Source organism: Mus caroli, unplaced genomic scaffold (assembly GCF_978045245.1).
Source record: "Mus caroli unplaced genomic scaffold, Mus_caroli_1 scaffold_13, whole genome shotgun sequence".
Taxonomy (NCBI): domain Eukaryota; kingdom Metazoa; phylum Chordata; class Mammalia; order Rodentia; family Muridae; genus Mus; species Mus caroli.
The window spans coordinates 78358119-78376957 of record NW_028227268.1 but is presented as its reverse complement, the minus strand read 5'-3'; the positions used below and the strand labels follow the sequence as shown (position 1 = coordinate 78376957).

Sequence of the window (18839 nt, the reverse complement as noted above, 5' to 3'; positions counted from 1 at the left end):
TGTCCCCTCATCATTAAGTGGGGGTTTGGGATCGCCCTTCAAGCTCCGATGATTCTGTGAGAAAGTCTCTTACTTCTTGAGGAACTACAGACACAGCTTTTTGGGGTGGCTACCCAAACACCAAGGTGATCGTTCTGCTGAGTTAAACTCACAGGCTAGCATAGTCAAAATGTCAAGCTTCCAGTTCAGTGAGAGACTGTCTCAAGGGAATATGGCAGAAAGTAACAGAGAAAAATACCCAATGGATATTCTGCTTGACCATTCATCTGTAGGGGCATGCACACCTGAACACATACAAACTCACACACCGAGATCTCATTATGCAGCCTGGGCTGGCTTAAGACTCATAATCCATCTGCCTCTGTCCCTGAGTTGCAGGGTACATGTATATATCCTCATGCATGACTTAAGATATCTTACAATAGCTATATGTTTATCTTAATCCATTAGGGAAAAAAAAACCACAACTACTACTTCAAAATGGTGATCTCATGGACATTAGTGCTTAGGGTAAGATCAAGCTTAGAGAAAGTATTAGATGATTAAAATAAAAATCACAACTTGATAAAATCAAGTAAGTAATTGCCTACATAGTACTGGAATGTATCAAATTATGACTTAAGTTCGAAGCATGCTGTTAGAAAGGCTTTAAAGATAAAAAATAATAATTCATTCAATTTAATAGGAAACATGTAAGGCCCTGGGAAATATTCATTTTTATTTTTTCCCAATAAACTCTGTGGGGTTTTTTGTTTGTTGTTTGTTTGTCTTTTGTTTTTTGTTGGTTGAAAGAAAGCTTTTTAGGTTCATTATACCATTAAGGTGGAGTTTCTGTTCTAGAGAAATTCTAAAATTCAAAACCTCTCCTAAGATATTGTCTCTATTTTTATTTTTAAACAAGCAACCTCTGTATGTCAGAAGGCAGAGAAGGACCCGAAGCAAGAGTAAGCATCGGGCAGAGTCCGCCCAGGCAGCGCCCGCCCAGGCAGCGCATTATGATAATGTGCACAGAACCAGCTGGACACTGAGTTAAGCTGACACTGTGTTGTCAAGGGCAGCATCACCCATCAATTTCCGAGATAGGATTTGAGTTCAAATGGCAGAGAGAGCAGCAACTCTGTTGAGGCTGATGCGTGGGGGAAGGGTGGGGAAGGCAGGACAGGAACCAGCAAGGCTTAAAGGCAGGAAGTCCTGGTGCCTCCGGAAGCCGGTGGCTGCTACCTTCCGGTGGCTGCTACCTTCCCTTCTAACTTTAACATCTGTCAGAAAGCCCCACCTGGGTCCTTGCATGATTAGAGTCTTCTTCATGGGGTGGGGGTGGGATGGGGTGTGAGGAGGTATGGCTGTGTGTGGGTTACTGATACTAATTTTAACTCCCAAGAGAATGGGGTACCAGCTGCTTGAATGGAGGCCAGCACAGCCCAGGAAACAGGACTCTACGTGGTCTCTTATCCACGGAGGAAGCACATTGTGGGTATAGTGGCAATCGTTTGTTTTGTTTGTTTCTTGTTCTTTGGAGACAGGGTCTCCTTGAGCCCAGGTTATATAGTCAAAGCTGGCCTTGAACTCCCTGCTCTTCCTACTCCTACCTCCTAGATGCCACATTCACAGGCATGAGCTGCCCAGCTTTGTAAGAGGTGGTTTGTTAGTGCAGGCTGGAAGAATCCTCAACTTTTACTCCACCCACTTCAGTTCTTTCACAGCGTCAGACCATCAATGATGGTTCATTTGCTTTCCGTTCGGTCCTTTATCTGGTCAACAAATATTTACCGGCTCTCTGCCTACTATATTAGATGAGAGGTGAGCAGAGGTGAGCAAAGCCGGGCTGGCACTAACATGACGAGGCACACAGCTATGTGTACATGCCAATTCATATGCAGGAAACAATGGTAATCTGGATGATTTAAACTGGCAATGTTGATAAGAGAAGTACAGATTGCTAAGAAGGCTTAATACAAGGGACCCCGCCGAGTCTGAGGAGTCGGGAAACTTCTCATATTTGAATGAGTAGCAGTTACTGAAGTAAAGACAGTAAAAAAGTCAATAGGTTGTTTGACTATTACACTGGGATAGACCATTAGACATTTGAGCGGGGAAAGGTGGCGAAGGTCTAAGAATTGCTTCTGAGAAGTGAACTTAGAAATTTTACATGTGTTAGCGTCTCTCTTTTGGTTGGACAAAGAAGTCCCGTTGTTGCCTTTCCAATCTTGTGATGAGTGAGTGCTACAGCTCCTGGTCCAATAGATTGCACACTACAGATTCAGGCCTGTGTCTCTAGGGATGCTGATTTTGCGGCTGGTGCATGTGGTCTAGTGATGAGTGTTTTGGGAAAAAAAATTTTTTAATGCTCTTTTTTTTAAAAATTTTTAATATTTTTTATTACATATTTTCCTCAGTTACATTTCCAATGCTATCCCAAAAGTCCCCCATAGCGCCCCCCACTTCCCTACCCACCCATTCCCATTCTTTTGGCCCTGGCATTCCCCTATATTGGGGCATATAAAGTTTGCAAGTCCAATGGGCCTCTCTTTCCAGTGATGGCCGAATAGGCCATCTTTCGATACATATGCAGCTAGAGACAAGAGCTCCGGGGTACTGGTTAGTTCATAATGTTGTTCCAACTATAGGGTTGCAGATCCCTTTAGCTCCTTAGGTACTTTCTCTAGCTTCTCGATTGGGAGCCCTGTGATACATCCAATAGCTGACTGTGAGCATCCACTCCTGTGTTTGCTAGGCCCCTGCATAGTCTCACAAGAGACAGCTATCTTTGGGTCCTTTCAGCAAAATCTTGCTAGTGTATGCAATGGTGTCCGCGTTTAGAAGCTGATTATGGGATGGATCCCTGGATACGGCAGTCTCTAGATGGTCCATCCTTTCATCACAGCTCCAAGCTTTGTCTCTGTAACTCCTTCCATGGGTGTTTTGTTCCCAATTCTAAGAAGGAGCACAGTGTCCACATTTTGGTCTTCATTCTTCTTGAGTTTCATGCGTTTAGCAAATTGTATCTTATATCTTGGATATCCTAAGTTTTGGGCTAATATCCACTTATCAGTGAATACATATTGTGTGAGTTCCTTTGTGATTGTGTTACCTCACTCAAGATGATGCCCTCCAGGTCCATCCATTTGGCTAGGAATTTCATAAATTCATTCTTTTTAATAGCTGAGTAGTACTCCATTGTGTAGATGTACCATAATTTCTGTATCCATTCCTCTGTTGAGGGACATCTGGGTTCTTTCCAGCTTCTGGCTATTATAAATAGGGCTGCTATGAACATAGTGGAGCATGTGTCCTTCTTACCGGTTGGGACATCTTCTGGATATATGCCCAGGAGAGGTATTGCTGGATCCTCCGGTAGTACTATGTCCAATTTTCTGAGGAACCGCCAGACTGATTTCCAGAGTGGTTGTACAAGCTTGCAATCCCACCAACAATGGAGGAGTGTTCCTCTTTCTCCACATCCTCGCCAGCATCTGCTGTCACCTGAATTTTTGATCTTAGCCATTCTGACTGGTGTGAGGTGGAATCTCAGGGTTGTTTTGATTTGCATTTCCCTGATGATTAAGGATGTTGAACATTTTTTCAGGTGCTTCTCTGCCATTTGGTATTCTTCAGGTGAGAATTCTTTGTTCAGTTCTGAGCCCCATTTTTTAATGGGGTTATTTGACTTTCTGGAGTCCACCTTCTTGAGTTCCTTATATATATTGGATATTAGACCCTTATCTGATTTAGGATAGGTAAAGATCCTTTCCCAATCTGTTGGTGGTTTTTTTGTCTTATTGATGGTGTCTTTTGCCTTGCAGAAGCTTTGCAGTTTCATGAGGTCCCACTTGTCAATTCTCGATCTTACAGCACAAGCCATTGCTGTTCTATTCAAGAATTTTTCCCCTGTGCCCATATCTTCAAGGCTTTCCCCCACTTTCTCCTCTATAAGTTTCAGTGTCTCTGGCTTTATGTGAAGTTCCTTGATCCACTTAAACTTGACCTTAGTACAAGGAGATAGGAATGGATCGATTCGCATTCTTCTACATGAAAACAACCAGTTGTGCCAGCACCATTTGTTGAAAATGCTGTCTTTCTTCCACTGGATGTTTTTAGCTCCCTTGTTGAAGATCAAGTGACCGTAGGTGTGTGGGTTCATATCTGGGTCTTCAATTCTATTCCATTGGTCTATTTGTCTGTCACTATACCAGTACCACGCCGTTTTTATCACAATTGCTCTGTAGTAAAGCTTTAGGTCCGGCATGGTGATTCCACCAGAGGTTCTTTTATCCTTGAGAAGAGTTTTTGCTATCCTAGGTTTTTTGTTATTCCAGATGAATTTGCAGATTGCACTTTCTAATTCGTTGAAGAATTGAGTTGGAATTTTGATGGGGATTGCATTGAATCTGTAGATTGCTTTTGGCAAGATAGCCATTTTTACAATGTTGATCCTGCCAATCCATGAGCATGGGAGATCTTTCCATCTTCTGAGATCTTCTATAATTTCTTTCTTCAGAGACTTGAAGTTTTTATTATACAGATCTTTCACTTCCTTAGTTAGAGTCACGCCAAGATATTTTATATTATTTGTGACTATTGAGAAGGGTGTTGTTTCCCTAATTTCTTTCTCAGCCTGTTTATTCTTTGTGTAGAGAAAGGCCATTGATTTGTTTGAGTTAATTTTATATCCAGCTACTTCACCGAAGCTGTTTATCAGGCTTAGGAGTTCTCTGGTGGAATATTTAGGGTCACTTATATATACTATCATATCATCTGCAAAAAGTGATATTTTGACTTCATCTTTTCCAATTTGTATCCCTTTGATCTCCTTTTGTTGTCGAATTGCTCTGGCTAATTTTTTAATGCTCTTAACAGCCAGGGGAGGGCAATGCAGTTATAGAATCCACTTAAAAATAAGGGAAACTGAGGCCAACTGTTAAGGAGTTGGGTGTGGCTAAATGAAGAGTCAAGTTCGTTTCTGCACTCTTTAAACTTCCAAGTTCCTAACACAGTTGCTAACACATGGCTACTGTTCTTTCCCATTGTCAAGTCAAAGCCGCTCTCTCTGCAATGTGGACTTCAGAAGTGGAGAGAGGCTCTTGCTATTCGAGCCCGTAATGTAAACCTTGCTCCAGTTGAAACAAATTGACGACATTACTCAAAGGCAAACTGAAAAGCCAGGTCTATGCTCAATCCCAAGGGTGAGTTACTTGGCTTGAGTAGTGATACATGGGAAGGTGCTTTTCTGGGTTAAGATAAAAACTCCTGGTATCACATCTCGCTATCGGGCACCTCATCTCCAGCTCCCTGGGCCAGAATTGCAACCTGAAATACTCAGTGGGCAGAAATGAAACTTTATAGAAATTGGGTGATCATCACCCTTATCAGATGAATATGACGCCATCCGCAGGATTTTAGCAACCTTGTGTGTAGGGAAGGGGGCAGTCTGAGGATCGTAGGGCTTTGTAGCTTCCCTGCCCAATGCAAGTTGGCAGGACAGTGGCACAGCTTTTAAGATCCTTCTGTAGCATATGTGCAGGCCAGTCATAGCAGAAGCGCTGATATGGGAAGCAGACCAGATAGGCACCAGGGCAGGAAGAGAAAATGAAACACCAAAGTAACACTCTCTATACCATGGGGGACACAAATAGGTCTACATCTACCTAACACATATCTGATCATTAAACATGAAAGCAGAACTCTGCTACTAATAGATTCTTATCCCAATCTGTGCGATTGATCAATAATTTATACATGAACACATGCTCCTCTGTGGCTGGCTTATTTGAGGGTTTTTAAGCAGCAAGATTCTAGCTGTTTAAAACCACAACCTTTATCTGCAGTTCTAGTCCAGAATGACTTGGGGGACAGGGACAGGGAGGGGTTCAAATCTGAAATGTCATCATACCAGGCTCTTCTATTGACTGTAAAAATGGTATGATATCTGCCTTTGTAAAACAAGAGTGGATAGCAACACGGTTTGGCTGTTATTTAGAAGATCATTGAGATGAGCATGTGTGTTATAAAATGAAAAGTTTCTTTCCTCCCTTCCCTGCTTCCTCAAATCTCTTCCTCTTCCTCATAGTCCTTCATCTGTAAACCCTGCTGCTGCCCAAGTGACTAAACCAGCAGTGTCCTTTGAGGAGCTATCATGTGCAGCAAATCTATAAACCCAGACCTCAAATTTTAGCATTGTCATTGTCCTAGAAGGTGTTTTGGATTTGGTTAGTTGGCACAACTCAATCCTTATTGGGGACAAAAATGTCAGTGAAATTGTAAAATATCTTTAAGGTATTGTGTCAGGATAATCTATTTGTTAATAGTGTTTTATACTTTTCTTCATTTATAAAAATGAAGATCACTAAAATACACAACATTCGGGTTTCAAATGAAAGTGGAGGGACACTGCTTTGAGCTGTGTAAATTCCTCAGAGTGCTGGCATCATTTATAATAGATGTACAAATTCAGGGTGTGTTTAGTGGCCCTTGTAACTTGCAGCACTAGAGATGTTTCTATGCCTGGAAGCTTGGCAGCATTTTCAATGTTACTGTGTTTAAATTGGCGCCTGTGATGTTATGCAAGGGCGCCATTTTTCTGAACTTGGAAATAGAAGAAGGAAATGGAGAGATTTTACTATAGTTCATATGTGGGTCTGTGTCTTAGGGGAGAAGTAACTTTACTTGGAAAGGGAATAGTAACACTCTGTAAAGTTAATAAGTATCCACCCTCTGTACTGGGGACAAGAAATTACACAACTGGTATTTTATGGAACTTTGGCTGTATTTATAGGATCAAAGTGACCATTTTAGCCAAACAGGACAGATGATATTTCAGATAAGCAACAAAACTAAAGGGGGGTGGCGGCTGGGCTTCATCAATCAAAGCAGACTTTGAAAATCTCAAGTTTGAATGTCTCTGAGCTGCAACTTCCTCATCTGTAGAGTAGAATAATCTACGTGAGCTTGCCCACCACTCAAAGTTAATATCAATGGTGAAGCCCTGCGAGTGCTAACCAGTGTTCAAATCATCAGGTATTAAATGCCAAGTACCATCAGCTTCCATTACTGTGCCAATGGGTGCAGTTCCTGTCTGCATGAGATGTGTTGTCTGGTTAGCCTGATTTTCTGCACACATGTACACACACACACACACACACACACACACACACACACACACACACAAACTGTGCATAGGAGTATGTCTACGTACAGACATTAAGGATAAGCTCAAGAAGAGCAAAGGGAAGGGCAGGGAGTGACTCAATGACAAAGACAGAAGAGTCTGAGACTGGTCTGAGTTTTCTAGACTATGCTAGAAACCATCAGCTTCATCCAGAAGCTGCATCTTTTCAGAAAGGAACAGTGTGGAAGCAAGCAGAAACTTTCCTGAGGAAGAAATACCAGGAACATTTCACCTGCATTTGCATTTCTGCCATGCCCCCATCTTGGGAGGAATCATTTTCTTCTTCATCATTCTTATTCCCATCTCACATTTATTCCCCCTCTTACTCTGAACATCAATTAGCTCATTTAAATTCACCGCAGCCCTCGTGAAGTGGGCTTTTAAAAATAATTATTATCCCCAATTAAAGTGGCAGAAGCCTGGAGTTAGGAAAAAGGATTTGCACCCAGAGGTAAAGAGCGAAACCGGCCAAGGAGCTGTGAGGGTCCCTGTATCCACAGGCAGTGTTGCATCTGAGCCCAGAGCTACCTCTAGGGTAGGAGAGGGGAAGTCAGCCATACTCAAAAAGGCGAAAACTGGCATCCATTCATTTAGTTTTGGGGAGTAGTAACTGGACTTTGAACACAATTATCGTGTTGTAGAAATGAATTGGAAAAGACAAGTATCTTGGCTTTTCTTCTCACGGTTCTGGCAGGATAGTTCAGATCCTGAACAGTCCTGCAGGAAGTTTAATCAGTACCACAGAAAGCTTACACAGAGATGGAATTCCACTCCTCGTCATGTGCAGATAAGTTTGATGATCCACATTTCTGTCCTTGTGACGTCACGGATCATCACCACGGAAACATCTGTGCTGTAACAAATGCTGGCTTGCAGCACCACTGGCCATGTTAGGGAGGAGAGGAAACTGGCTCAGCACGATAAGGCTCCCAGTCATGAAAGTTCACTCCAACCCTCCTTTGCCACGGCAGCTGTACTGTGGAGAGAAATACAAACAGCGAGTTATTTGCAAAAGCGAAAACCATGGCCCATCAGTTATTGTTAAAAGTTGGGCAAGGTTGAAATGCAGCTCAAGTACAAAACACGGGTTCTTTCAAAAGTCACTATATATGCTCTCTTGCATAATGACAGTGGAAATCCTTCAGGGCACTTCTGCCCAACTACTTGTACAAAAACTGTACATGCATACAGCAGGAGACACGCTCAGGAACTCAGCCAGGCTCTCGGAGCAGATGTGAAACACCAGAGTGGCCATGGTAGGCTTTCCAGACTTGTTTGATGAGTCAGTCAGTGGCAGCATGAGTCCCCACAGAAATGAACTGCTCAGAATTAAGTGCTGACTTGGGGAGGAGTCATATGCTGTGTGCACTGGTGGGTTATGGGTGGGAATCTAGCCTTTAGTCCTATGTTGGCTTGGGCTATGGTTGGCATAATATTTTGAATTAGCAAGAGGGTGACATGGTAGATTAAAGGGGTGGTAGATAAGGATCACAGATAGGAACAGATTAAAATGACATGTGCATTTGCAAATGCCCCAGTGAGTTTCATTACTTCTTATACTAACTTTAGTTAGAATTTAGTTAGAATTCTGTTGCTGACAAAAATAAGATTATATTAAAAAATACAGATGCAAATTCTTTTTATAAACTAAAGAGCTGGTAGTGCAAGGCCCATATACTCCAAGGGCAGCAGTTATATATACTTCAACAGTATTCTTTTCCTGTTGAAGTAATTCCCTGCCTACTCCTGTGAGGACTTGCTTTGTAGTCCTTTTGGCAGGATTTGAAGGTATCAGTCCTAGCAGATCTCCTGGAATATGTAGGGTACCTCATAACTGGCAGTTATGGCTAACAGTTTAGGCTTGATTATTTAAACATGGCCCCAAGATCTGTGCTATCCAATAGAAGATGGAGTTTTACCAGTGTGCTGTCCATTAGCTCTTTATTCTGGTAATATAAGTAATATGAGTAAGTAAAGACATTTTCATAGTAATTAAACATTGAATAAGTTATTTGTGGATAGTGGCTCCTGCAACTGGGCTCAACAGGTTAAATAATGGGATTGAATTATAGTTAACTAGTTAACTAGTTTATTGATGATAAAATATGAGGGCTAAACTCTGAGCCTATGCATGTACACATACCCTTGTCATGAGAGTAGATTGTGTGTGTGTGTGTGTGTGTGTGTGTGTGTGTGTATGTGTGTGTGTTTATGGCTATGGCGGTGGTGGTGGGGAGATTCACAGCTTAGCACCATCTACTTCCAGAATGGGAACCACCCTTCATGACCTGGCTAAAATGTTTGCAAGTTGAAGGGATCGGAGAGTGTTTCTACCCACACTTTCTAGCAACATACTAAAATCTGGATAGGAAGTACCATTGTTCTCTGCCATCTAAGCTGTTCAGTGGAGGCAACTACTTAGACCCAACAGCTATGCCAATATCTGGAAAGGCTAACTTATTTGATGGTCTGCCGTGTGCACCCACCACATGGTGTGGAGTGAAAGGGTGGATGGGATGTCCACAGATGGGTGCTAGAGTGGATGGGATATCCAGAGATGGGTGCTAGAGTGGATGGGATATCCAGAGATGGGTGCTAGAGTGGATGGGATGTCCACAGATGGTTGCTAGATTACTATGGGGCCCTTCCTTCCTCCATAGCAGTTATTGTCTCTCACAGTTCTCTTCACAAACATACATAGAAACACATCTACTGACCATGTGTCTGTAAAAACTGATGAGAAAGGCTCTAAAAGATCCTTCACTCGGGCGACATAGCCATATATTTATCTCAGGTGTAGCTGGGAAGTTTCTCATGCCCCTCTTCTCTAGGTTCTTTGTCAGTGAGGGCAGAGGTGGTGACTCTAGACCCACCCCAGGCATTGCCTCTTGGTGGGCCCCTGAATGCTACCCTGAATGCTCCCATAATCCAACCTGTCCAGTTGTAAGGTTCTGAGGGCATATGCAGGGAGCACCAACCGAATTCAGCTCCGTTTATTCAAGATGGATATATAAACTGCAGCCTCCCCCAGGCCTTTTCCCAACAACAACAACAACAACAACAACAACAACAACAAAGTTTTTCAAGAAACATACAAAGCATAACAGAAATGACAGTGAGAATAGTTTCAGCTAATTGGTTTTAAAATGACTAATACTAACCCTCTTGTGGTGGGAGGTGGGGAGCAAAGCCCAGGTGTCTGTCTTCTGCCTGAGGCATCCATTCAGAAACATACATCATCTGTATATATCTCATGTTTGTTGCAAAGTTACCATACTTATCTTCCTGTTCTGCTTTTTCAGGCAAATGTCACCATCCATATCTAGACTGACAGACAGTACATTAAATAAACCCTCAAATTCAGTAAGGAGAGTAAACCTTGGGACAAAAAACAAAGAGTAGATTTGAAATGCTTTTAAGCTTTTTAGCTCATTTTTTTTTCACGTGAACCAAGCCAGACCCATGTAATGTCAAATCACATGCACACATCTCTCCTTTCCCTGAACCCTGAGTCCTGCTCCCAGAGCTGAAAATTCATATTCAACTGAGGAGAGGGAAGCCTTGGCGAACAGATGGAGCGGAGTTCAGCATAAAGGTTTAATCCTATCAGACCGATTCCTGTATGGCCATCTGGATAATCCCACACACACACATTCACGTCCCGTTAAAAATACGACTCCAGCCAAGATTAATGTCACAGATTTTCCACTGGACATGTTCATATTTGACTTGATGATTGTCCCAGCCCAGGAAGATTGCTTGTGAATAAAGGCTAGTGTACTCCTTGAAGAAGTGGTTACATGATTGTATTGTTGTTGTTCAATCTGAAAATGGTTTCCCCTTCTCTTAATATTGGGTGTTCGTCGGTGTGGATGATTTCCACTGCTTTGCCTCCCTGGCTCTCCTTCCTCAAACTGTTCCTACAGCAGGTTAATTAGGAGAAGAGGGTCAAAATCATCGTGTGCAGAAAAGTTTCCCTTGTTGGAAAAAAAATTATTTACTCATGGTGTCATCAGAGGCAAGCAGTTTCACTACTGCTGCGACAAATAGCACAATCGGATCCATGAATAATTCATGCTGCGGGTTTGCCTACCCTCCATGCCTGTTTCCCCATATTACTTAGCACTGGAGTGGCTGACAATCACAGAACAAGGGGAGGAGAGAGAACGCTCGTGGCGACATTTGCCTTTCACTGTTTCACAGTTAGAATTCTGTGCATTTTAATTCCTAGTCACATGTGCAAGGCAAGTTGGAACTGAATGTATTCAGCCCTCCTCGAGTCACAAAATTCTGAGCTTCTGCTTGTATTTAACAAACAATTTTTGTATATTATGAAACAATGCTATGTTGCCTGTCATTAAATCCAAAAGCCTTCAACAATCTTTCAAGTGCAATTTAGAAGTTATAGGCACATCAAAATGTCAAGATTTTTTTCCCCATTGCTAAATTGTTTAAACAGCCCTGAAGAGTGAGAGTGAACAGAGTTCTGGTTCTTGGAGAGACAGACTCAGACATTCAGAAGCAGTTGCCCCAGAAGGTTCCAGAATACGGTTGTGACCACACTTATGGCCTTCTCTTGCTCAGGTGCCGCTGTGCTCACTGATGGCACTTGGAACTTCAAAAGAAATAGGAAAGCAGAAAATGAAGTAGGAAGTGGATAGGTGGTGGGCTAGGTCTGTGAATGGCAGGTGGCGTCACTTGGGCCAAGTAGAGGATAACCGCTTCCTGCCTTTATAGGAACAGTCTTTGGAGCAATGTTTCCATCTAGTGACTGGGAGGTTTTGCCTCTCCTCCTTTTTCAGAGCCATTAATGCTGTCAGAGTAAAGGGTTTTTTTGCCAGATGAAGTCACTTTGGGATAAAGGATGCAAAGCGCTTGAAAGTCTCAATTTCCTCATGGAATATTTAATAGGTTTAATTGCGTCTGGTATTGAGAAATCTCTATATCATGGCTTACATTTCCCTTTAAAGTGACAAACACCACACACACACACACACACACACACAGAAAGAGGAGGGGGGGAGGGAGTGAGAGAGGAGAGAGAGAGAGAGAGAGGAGAAGAGAAGAGAGATGAGAGAAACTCTTATATATAAAATGCTGTAATTCTTTGCAAAGCAACATCTAGATATTTTGCTAGACAAAGCAATAAATGCAGATCAATAGCAAAATGAAACACACTCTAATAAGTGATAAGATACTTAACTACACAGTGCGATTGCAGAGGACCATAAAGAAAAGCAGAACCAGCCTCCCGTAACTCCTCAGAGCTGCATGTGTTGCTGCTGTAGCCTTCGTGACAGGGCTGCCACACTTGGTCACTTCCTAATAGAATTTGTTTCTTATGAATTAGGAGGGGGACCTGTAGTGGTGTTTGTTTGCATTCTGCACCTGGGACTGCTCCCCCATGGGTGATAGATGTCTGATGTAGTGTTGTAGCAGCTACTAGCTTCTCAGGCACACTGTTGGAGGACAGCTGGTCCAATATCAGATCCTGTGCAGGGTGAAGACGGAGATGGCCAGCCTTACAACTAGTGGCAAACCCTCTTGTCATTAACTGCTTGTTTGGAAACTAAGGAAGACTTGGGGAAAGTAATCATTGCCCTCAAAAAAAGCAGCATGACAAATTATTGCGACTACTCACTGGGTTAAAATAGGGCTCCTCCATGGCCCAAGAACTTCTGGAATGGGGTTACTCCCAAACACAGCATCACTCAAATCCAGCAGATAAACAGGAGGGAGTTTTTATGAGCAGACAAAGGAGCTCAGTTCAGACTGGCAAGATGACTCATCAGGTAGAGGTGCTTGCTGCCAAGACTTAGCAGCCCAAGTTTGATTATGTGCAGCCCACATGGTGGAAGGAAAGAACTAATCCCCTCACGTCCCGTCAGGCCGATCCCCCTGTGGCCACTCTGCCCTCTACACACATACCCTGACATAGGTATGCCCCCATGAACAAACAGACAGACAGGCAAAAAAATGTTAAAAATTAAATCAAAGGAATCCAGCTTACAGGTTTTGTGTTTTCTGCCAAGCATCAACCATTAGAACATTAACAGTAAAGGCATTTCGTATGAAACAGTTGTGATACATTTCCTAATGAGCATTCATTTCAGACAAATGTCTTTAAGAACAAACACAAACAGTGACAACTCACTTTACTTTGGGATGTTCTGGCGTCAAGTCTACCTATTCAGTCCATTCAGCTAACACATTAGCAAGTAGCTAGACTAAAACACTTAGGGAGGCTTTACAATAAAACTCAAGACAAACTCTATATTATAAAAACAGACAAACTCTAAATGGTGAACACACAGGGCACTGTATTAAAGAAATGAACTCCAGTTAACAGGAGGCCAATGATGATAATAATAATGAATGATTATGGCAGAAACTAGTGTACAATATATCGGATACAGGTCAGCATTTCCTGTGAATTTTGTGTCAAATCTGTGAGACCTCCACCTCTGGAACCTACAACAGTCTCCATGGAGCAAGTGACTGTACTAACTGGTAAATGTAGAATGATAGAATCGATGTTAGATGAGTTGTTGGTCTTCACTAAGATACCAATAAAAGCTGGTGCCGTGCTTGCCATCTCCTTTGGGAGCCTTAGGTACCTGTTTTAAGAATTGCTTGTTCATAGAGGGTTGGTTAGTGGAACGTTAGAAAAAAGAGTCTGATCTGTCTCATGCATAGACCAGAGAGCAACTTTGTACCCACTTCACAATTCGCAGTGAATACCATTAAGAGACTTAGATTGTGATTTGAAACTTCGTAAATTTGTACATTTTGCCAATTGACAGAGTATTGTTTGCCCATGGTATACAAAGAGGGAGAAGGAGGGCGCAGAGCCATACAACACATCTCTACTGAGGCTTCTGGCATGGGGCAAAAATGGCAGCCAAACACTCATTTTGGAAACAAGGTCTCATAGACCTTGAGCCTGGGTCATCGTTATGGCTGCCCTAATAAGTGAGGCATCGGTCAGCAGCCCCAAGGACCCTGCTGATAGGCATGCACACTACTAATTCATCTCAATGGGCAAGCACCTCTGAGCTCAATTAACCCTTATTCTCAAGGCCACCCATAAACCCTGAGGTAAACACCACTCTCGAGCCCCTGGCTTTCTATCAATGAAATAGGTCATTTCTACTGGAGGCCGAGCTTGTAAATTCACCTTGCTGATCAAGAGCTCAGTGCTTCTGGTTGCAAGGGAGCAGGCAGGCCTAGCATCATGTAGCATTGATTCTGGAAGCCAGACAGTTTTAAACTGCTGAGGGCATCTGTGGTTTCCTCTGCCTTCTGAGGCGATTTGAAGAGAATATACATGTTCTGGAGGTAGAAGAGGTGATCAGAAATGTCCCCAGTGCAATTGTCTGTACACACGCTCCTTACTGGAAGCTGAATGATCTCTCGCTATTTCCTCTTTTTTTTTTTTTTTTTTAGATTCTTCCTTTTCTTTTTCTTCTCACAGCAGCTATTGTTCAAAAGCAAATTGGAAATCTGGTAATTAGGCCCTGACTCACGGTGTAGTATTAAAGTCCTGAGCCAAAGTTCAACACCCTGAAATGAAATTTAAACCAATTAATCTGTTAGATTTTTATCGCTTGTCCGTGTTTTCTCAGCAATTCCCCCAGCACGTGGCCTTTGATCAACTCTCATACAAACGCTAAAATGTGTGCCTGCTGCTAGCAAGACGGAATGACATTAACATGGTCCTCATAAAACAATCAGAGCGGAGAGGCCCTCAAACAGGCAGGGCATAGTAATATTTAATAAAAGCGCACACATAATCTTCAGAATTAGCATTTTGTGCCTTGCAGTACCTTTGGGAGAAGAGCTTTTATTTGTGGAGTGATCATTATAACAAAGAGGCGCTACCTAATAATTCCCACTTTAATTCTGCAATGTGCCAGGAGCATTTCAGAACCATTATGCTAAACTGGTGGGGTAATCATGTTATTGTCACAGTTTGAAGGAAGGAAAATCTCGACTTTGGTGGCTGGCGAGGGGTGGGAGAGGCATTAGAGAAAAGAAGGGGGAAAACTTTTATTTTTAATGAAATTTAGAACCAGCAATGAGTCTGTTGCCCTTGTGGACAGAGTGTGAAAATGTGCGGCTGGAAAGAAGTCTTTCATTAATTAAACCATGAGTTTTTTTTTTTTCTGATTTTTAAAAAAAGTAGTCCTGCTTTCAAATTTGCTCCTCCACTTCCCATTTCATAATGGTTTTTTTTTGGGAGAAAGAATGTTATCGATTATCTCGGAGTATTATTGAACTCTGTAAATCGCCCCATTTGCGAATTCTGCTGAATCCAGCTAGGGTGAGTGCTTACATAGTGAACTCTTTCTCTGCCTCTGTGAGTAGATGGCATCAAGGCAAGTGAGGCCATAGCTGCTCAGAGGATCGGCCAGCATCCTTAGACAACTTGCCAGTGGGATGCAGGAGAGTCCCAGGGTCTCCAAGCCGCCCGGCTGATGTTAGGCGCTTGGCTGGATTCTTTTTAGTATTGATTTGCTTTAAGAAGTACAAAAATCATCACGTGTCCTGCTTCATTGAATTCTTTACTCATATATTACCATAATATATGCTCAGTGGAAAAGCCTCAAGCCATATAAACGTTAATAGAGTAAAAATTAGTAGCCTTCTTCTCCTGTCAAACCCAATCCAGTCATGTTCCCTTTTCATAAGGACCCACTGTGGACAACTGATGTGTATCCTGTCTTCTAGACCTTTGTCTAGAATACCTGGTCACATGTAACCTGGAATTACACACACACACACACACACACACACACACACACACACACACACACACACACTCACTCATGCACATAAAGGTTCATTAGATATAATTTTTCAAATTATTTGGAACACTTTTTTATTAGTTCATAATGTTGTTACCTTTTAAGATTTTCTTTCTGAAATCCAGAAAGCTAGTATCGACATTGGTTCCTTACTCCTAGGGCTCAATGTTTTTTCTCTGGCTTCTGAACAGCTGTTCCTAGTGTTTAAAAGCATGGCCATGTTCCCTAAGTTCAAGTGTTTCCAAGTGTGTATATATATATATACTATACACCCATACACTCTACACTCTCATTATCCCTCCTGTCCAAGCCCCCCACATCCACATCCACCCAGACTCCTCCCCCCACAAACACACACATACAGAACTTTCTACTTCATTAATAATAAGTGGATAAAGCAGGACAGGAGTCAGGTATAAAGTCATCAGGTCTTGACCACGTGATTGTCAAACCCCTCCCATAGACAGATTTCTCTTGGATGCTCCACTGTGTTCTTCCATGTCCTTTTATGCTCTGGTGAGAAGTTTGGAAGAGACATCAATTGTCTGAACACTTATGTCTGTATCGCAAACATATGATATAAAAACAGAAAACCTAAGGTTAATAGATGCCAACATGAAGATCATTTTGCATTCCGCACGGGCAAACACAGGCCCAGCATTTAATAACAACACTGGAGTCCTTGTTTTTCAACTAGATGGGGTTCTAACATCTAGTTTGTCTAAGCCAATATCTAATATTTACCCAAGGCATCCAGAGAGAGACAGCAACATCTTATGTATGGGACCTTAGCACCTAAGTATATTGACTTATAAGTCAATTTTTAAAAATTGGGTGATATTAACAAAATGTTTTCAAAATGGTTGTATATTATGAATGTTGCATAGTTGTTAACTGTAGCTTATCTGTTTTAGAAACAACTTGAAATCCTACATTGTATTATGTCATTACCTCAGAAGCCCTTAACTGTGTGTGTCAACCTTTTAGTTTTTAAGAAAGCTTTTGTGTAAGAAAAAGTCTTGTGCCCTTGAGACACAGATCCCCACCCCCATCATCTCATGTAGCAAAATTGGACAAGAATACAGTTCAATCATAGATCCTTTATATGTTCTTGATTAATTGCTTTGTTTGGGGCTAAAATTCAGAAAAGTAAATACCCGAGCTGCCCCGTTTCAGCTGCAGATGCGTTCCTGTGAGTTCAGCCAACACCAAATGTTTGGTTTGGATGTTTTTAGACTTCTCTGTGCAAGGTTTTGAGGATTAATTTGAATGAGGACCAAGGCCATCCCACTTGTTTGTGTGGTGGCACGTGAACACTGGTCCCCCTGGGATTCACTTAATGTTTTCTTTGCTTATTGCAGAAGTTAAAACAGGAGACTCTGCCAAATTTGACAAAGTCCAATACTAATTATTATTATTTTCTCAGCACTTCCCCCTCACATTTAGAATTAACTGCTGTTCTCTTTGGAGGCAGCGTTTGGGAAGTCCTCCTTGAATACTTAACGTTCCTTAAAGAGGACGGTGTCCCCTCTCTTCTTGCACAATATCTTGCTTGCTTTTCAGCCTTGCTGAAGGTGCTGTCTGTAATCACTATTGCAGTAGTGCTGCAGTAATCACTATTGGAGCACCAGCATGGTGCTGATGGGTTAAAGATTCTTTGTGGTATCCAGGTTCTTTCAGAGAGGTTTCAGAGTCACAGTCCTTACCATCCCATGTATGCTAGTGATTCTGTTCAGAGTACTAAATGCTCATTAGGAGAACCACCTCCAGTCCACTTGCGGCAACGACAAGCTTTGCAAATGATTTCTCACCTCCAAAGGCCATTTGCAGTAAAAAGAGGAGAGATACAAGATCTTGGAAAAAGTCAGCCCTAGGTTTTTATGCCCAGGAAACACAACACAGCCAAGGTCATGTAGACAGTTTGTGGTTCAGCCAGGCCACAGCTATTTGTTTGCATAACTCACCTCAAGTGACCTGAAACTTTGGATATACAAAATGGGATCCATGACATGTACTTGAAAATAGTTGCAATGAGTTTTAGTGAGGGTTGTTGCTATGTTAATGTTACAGAGAGAAAAGCATGGATCAAGGATCTTTCCTGCTCCAGCCTCCTGCTCACCCTGTTAGCTTTCCATTGGACAGGAATGTTCACCCAAGAGTGTTGCAATTCCAACTTCTTGAAATACATTCAGCTTTGAAGCAATTCTATAAGGCTTCCACAGCATTCTAAACTCTAGCATTGTTCAGTTTGCCTTCTGTGCTAAATTTCCCAAGCTTTCAAGGAAGATTCAGGTGCAATACTATATGCATCTCAATAGAAACAATGACAAGGGTGTCTTTAAGAATGAAAGTTGCTCCCCAGGATTCTGGTCCTTATGTGGCTAGGAAATGCTGAGATCTGGAGGGACTTTCTGTTAGTGAAAAGATGAAAGATTTTTTTTCTTTTTCTCAAGTCTCCCATCATTAAAGTTTGGTTCTAACAGCAGACTCCTTCTCTTTTTCATGTGTGTTGAAAAGCAGCTACTCCCTGTATCAAAGCCATCAGCCCGAGTGAAGGATGGACGACGGGAGGCGCGACTGTGATCATCATAGGGGACAATTTCTTTGATGGGTTACAGGTCATATTCGGTACCATGCTGGTCTGGAGTGAGGTAGGTGTTGTCTGAACATTAATATCTAATAGCTTGGTCTAGTTGCAGACACTGTCTATACTTGAATTTCTAATAGAATGTGTAGGATTTAGTGGTACCACTCTGGGTGGCCCTCCTCTAGTCCACAGAACTTTGGAAACTGGAAAAGATGAACTGAGTTTCCCAGGAGGCAAATTCTTACTGTTGGCATCACTTCCATCTAACCCATGAGCACCA

The 18839-nt window shown here is 42.2% G+C and overlaps 1 protein-coding gene across 7 annotated transcripts in view; it reads left to right on the top strand.

Annotated features, from left to right (window-relative positions):
- Positions 1 to 18839, top strand: part of Ebf1 (EBF transcription factor 1) — a 397327-nt gene that overhangs the window by 272141 nt on the left and 106347 nt on the right. For 4 of the 7 annotated variants that reach the window (XM_085829017.1, XM_021175728.3, XM_085829018.1 and 1 more), the window contains one exon: positions 18490 to 18623. In XM_085829017.1, the coding sequence (XP_085685143.1) occupies positions 18490 to 18623 (134 nt within the window). The remainder of the gene's footprint in view (positions 1 to 18489; positions 18624 to 18839) is intronic. The other 3 variants (XM_021175730.3, XM_021175729.3, XM_029483664.2) reach the window with 1 other exon arrangement.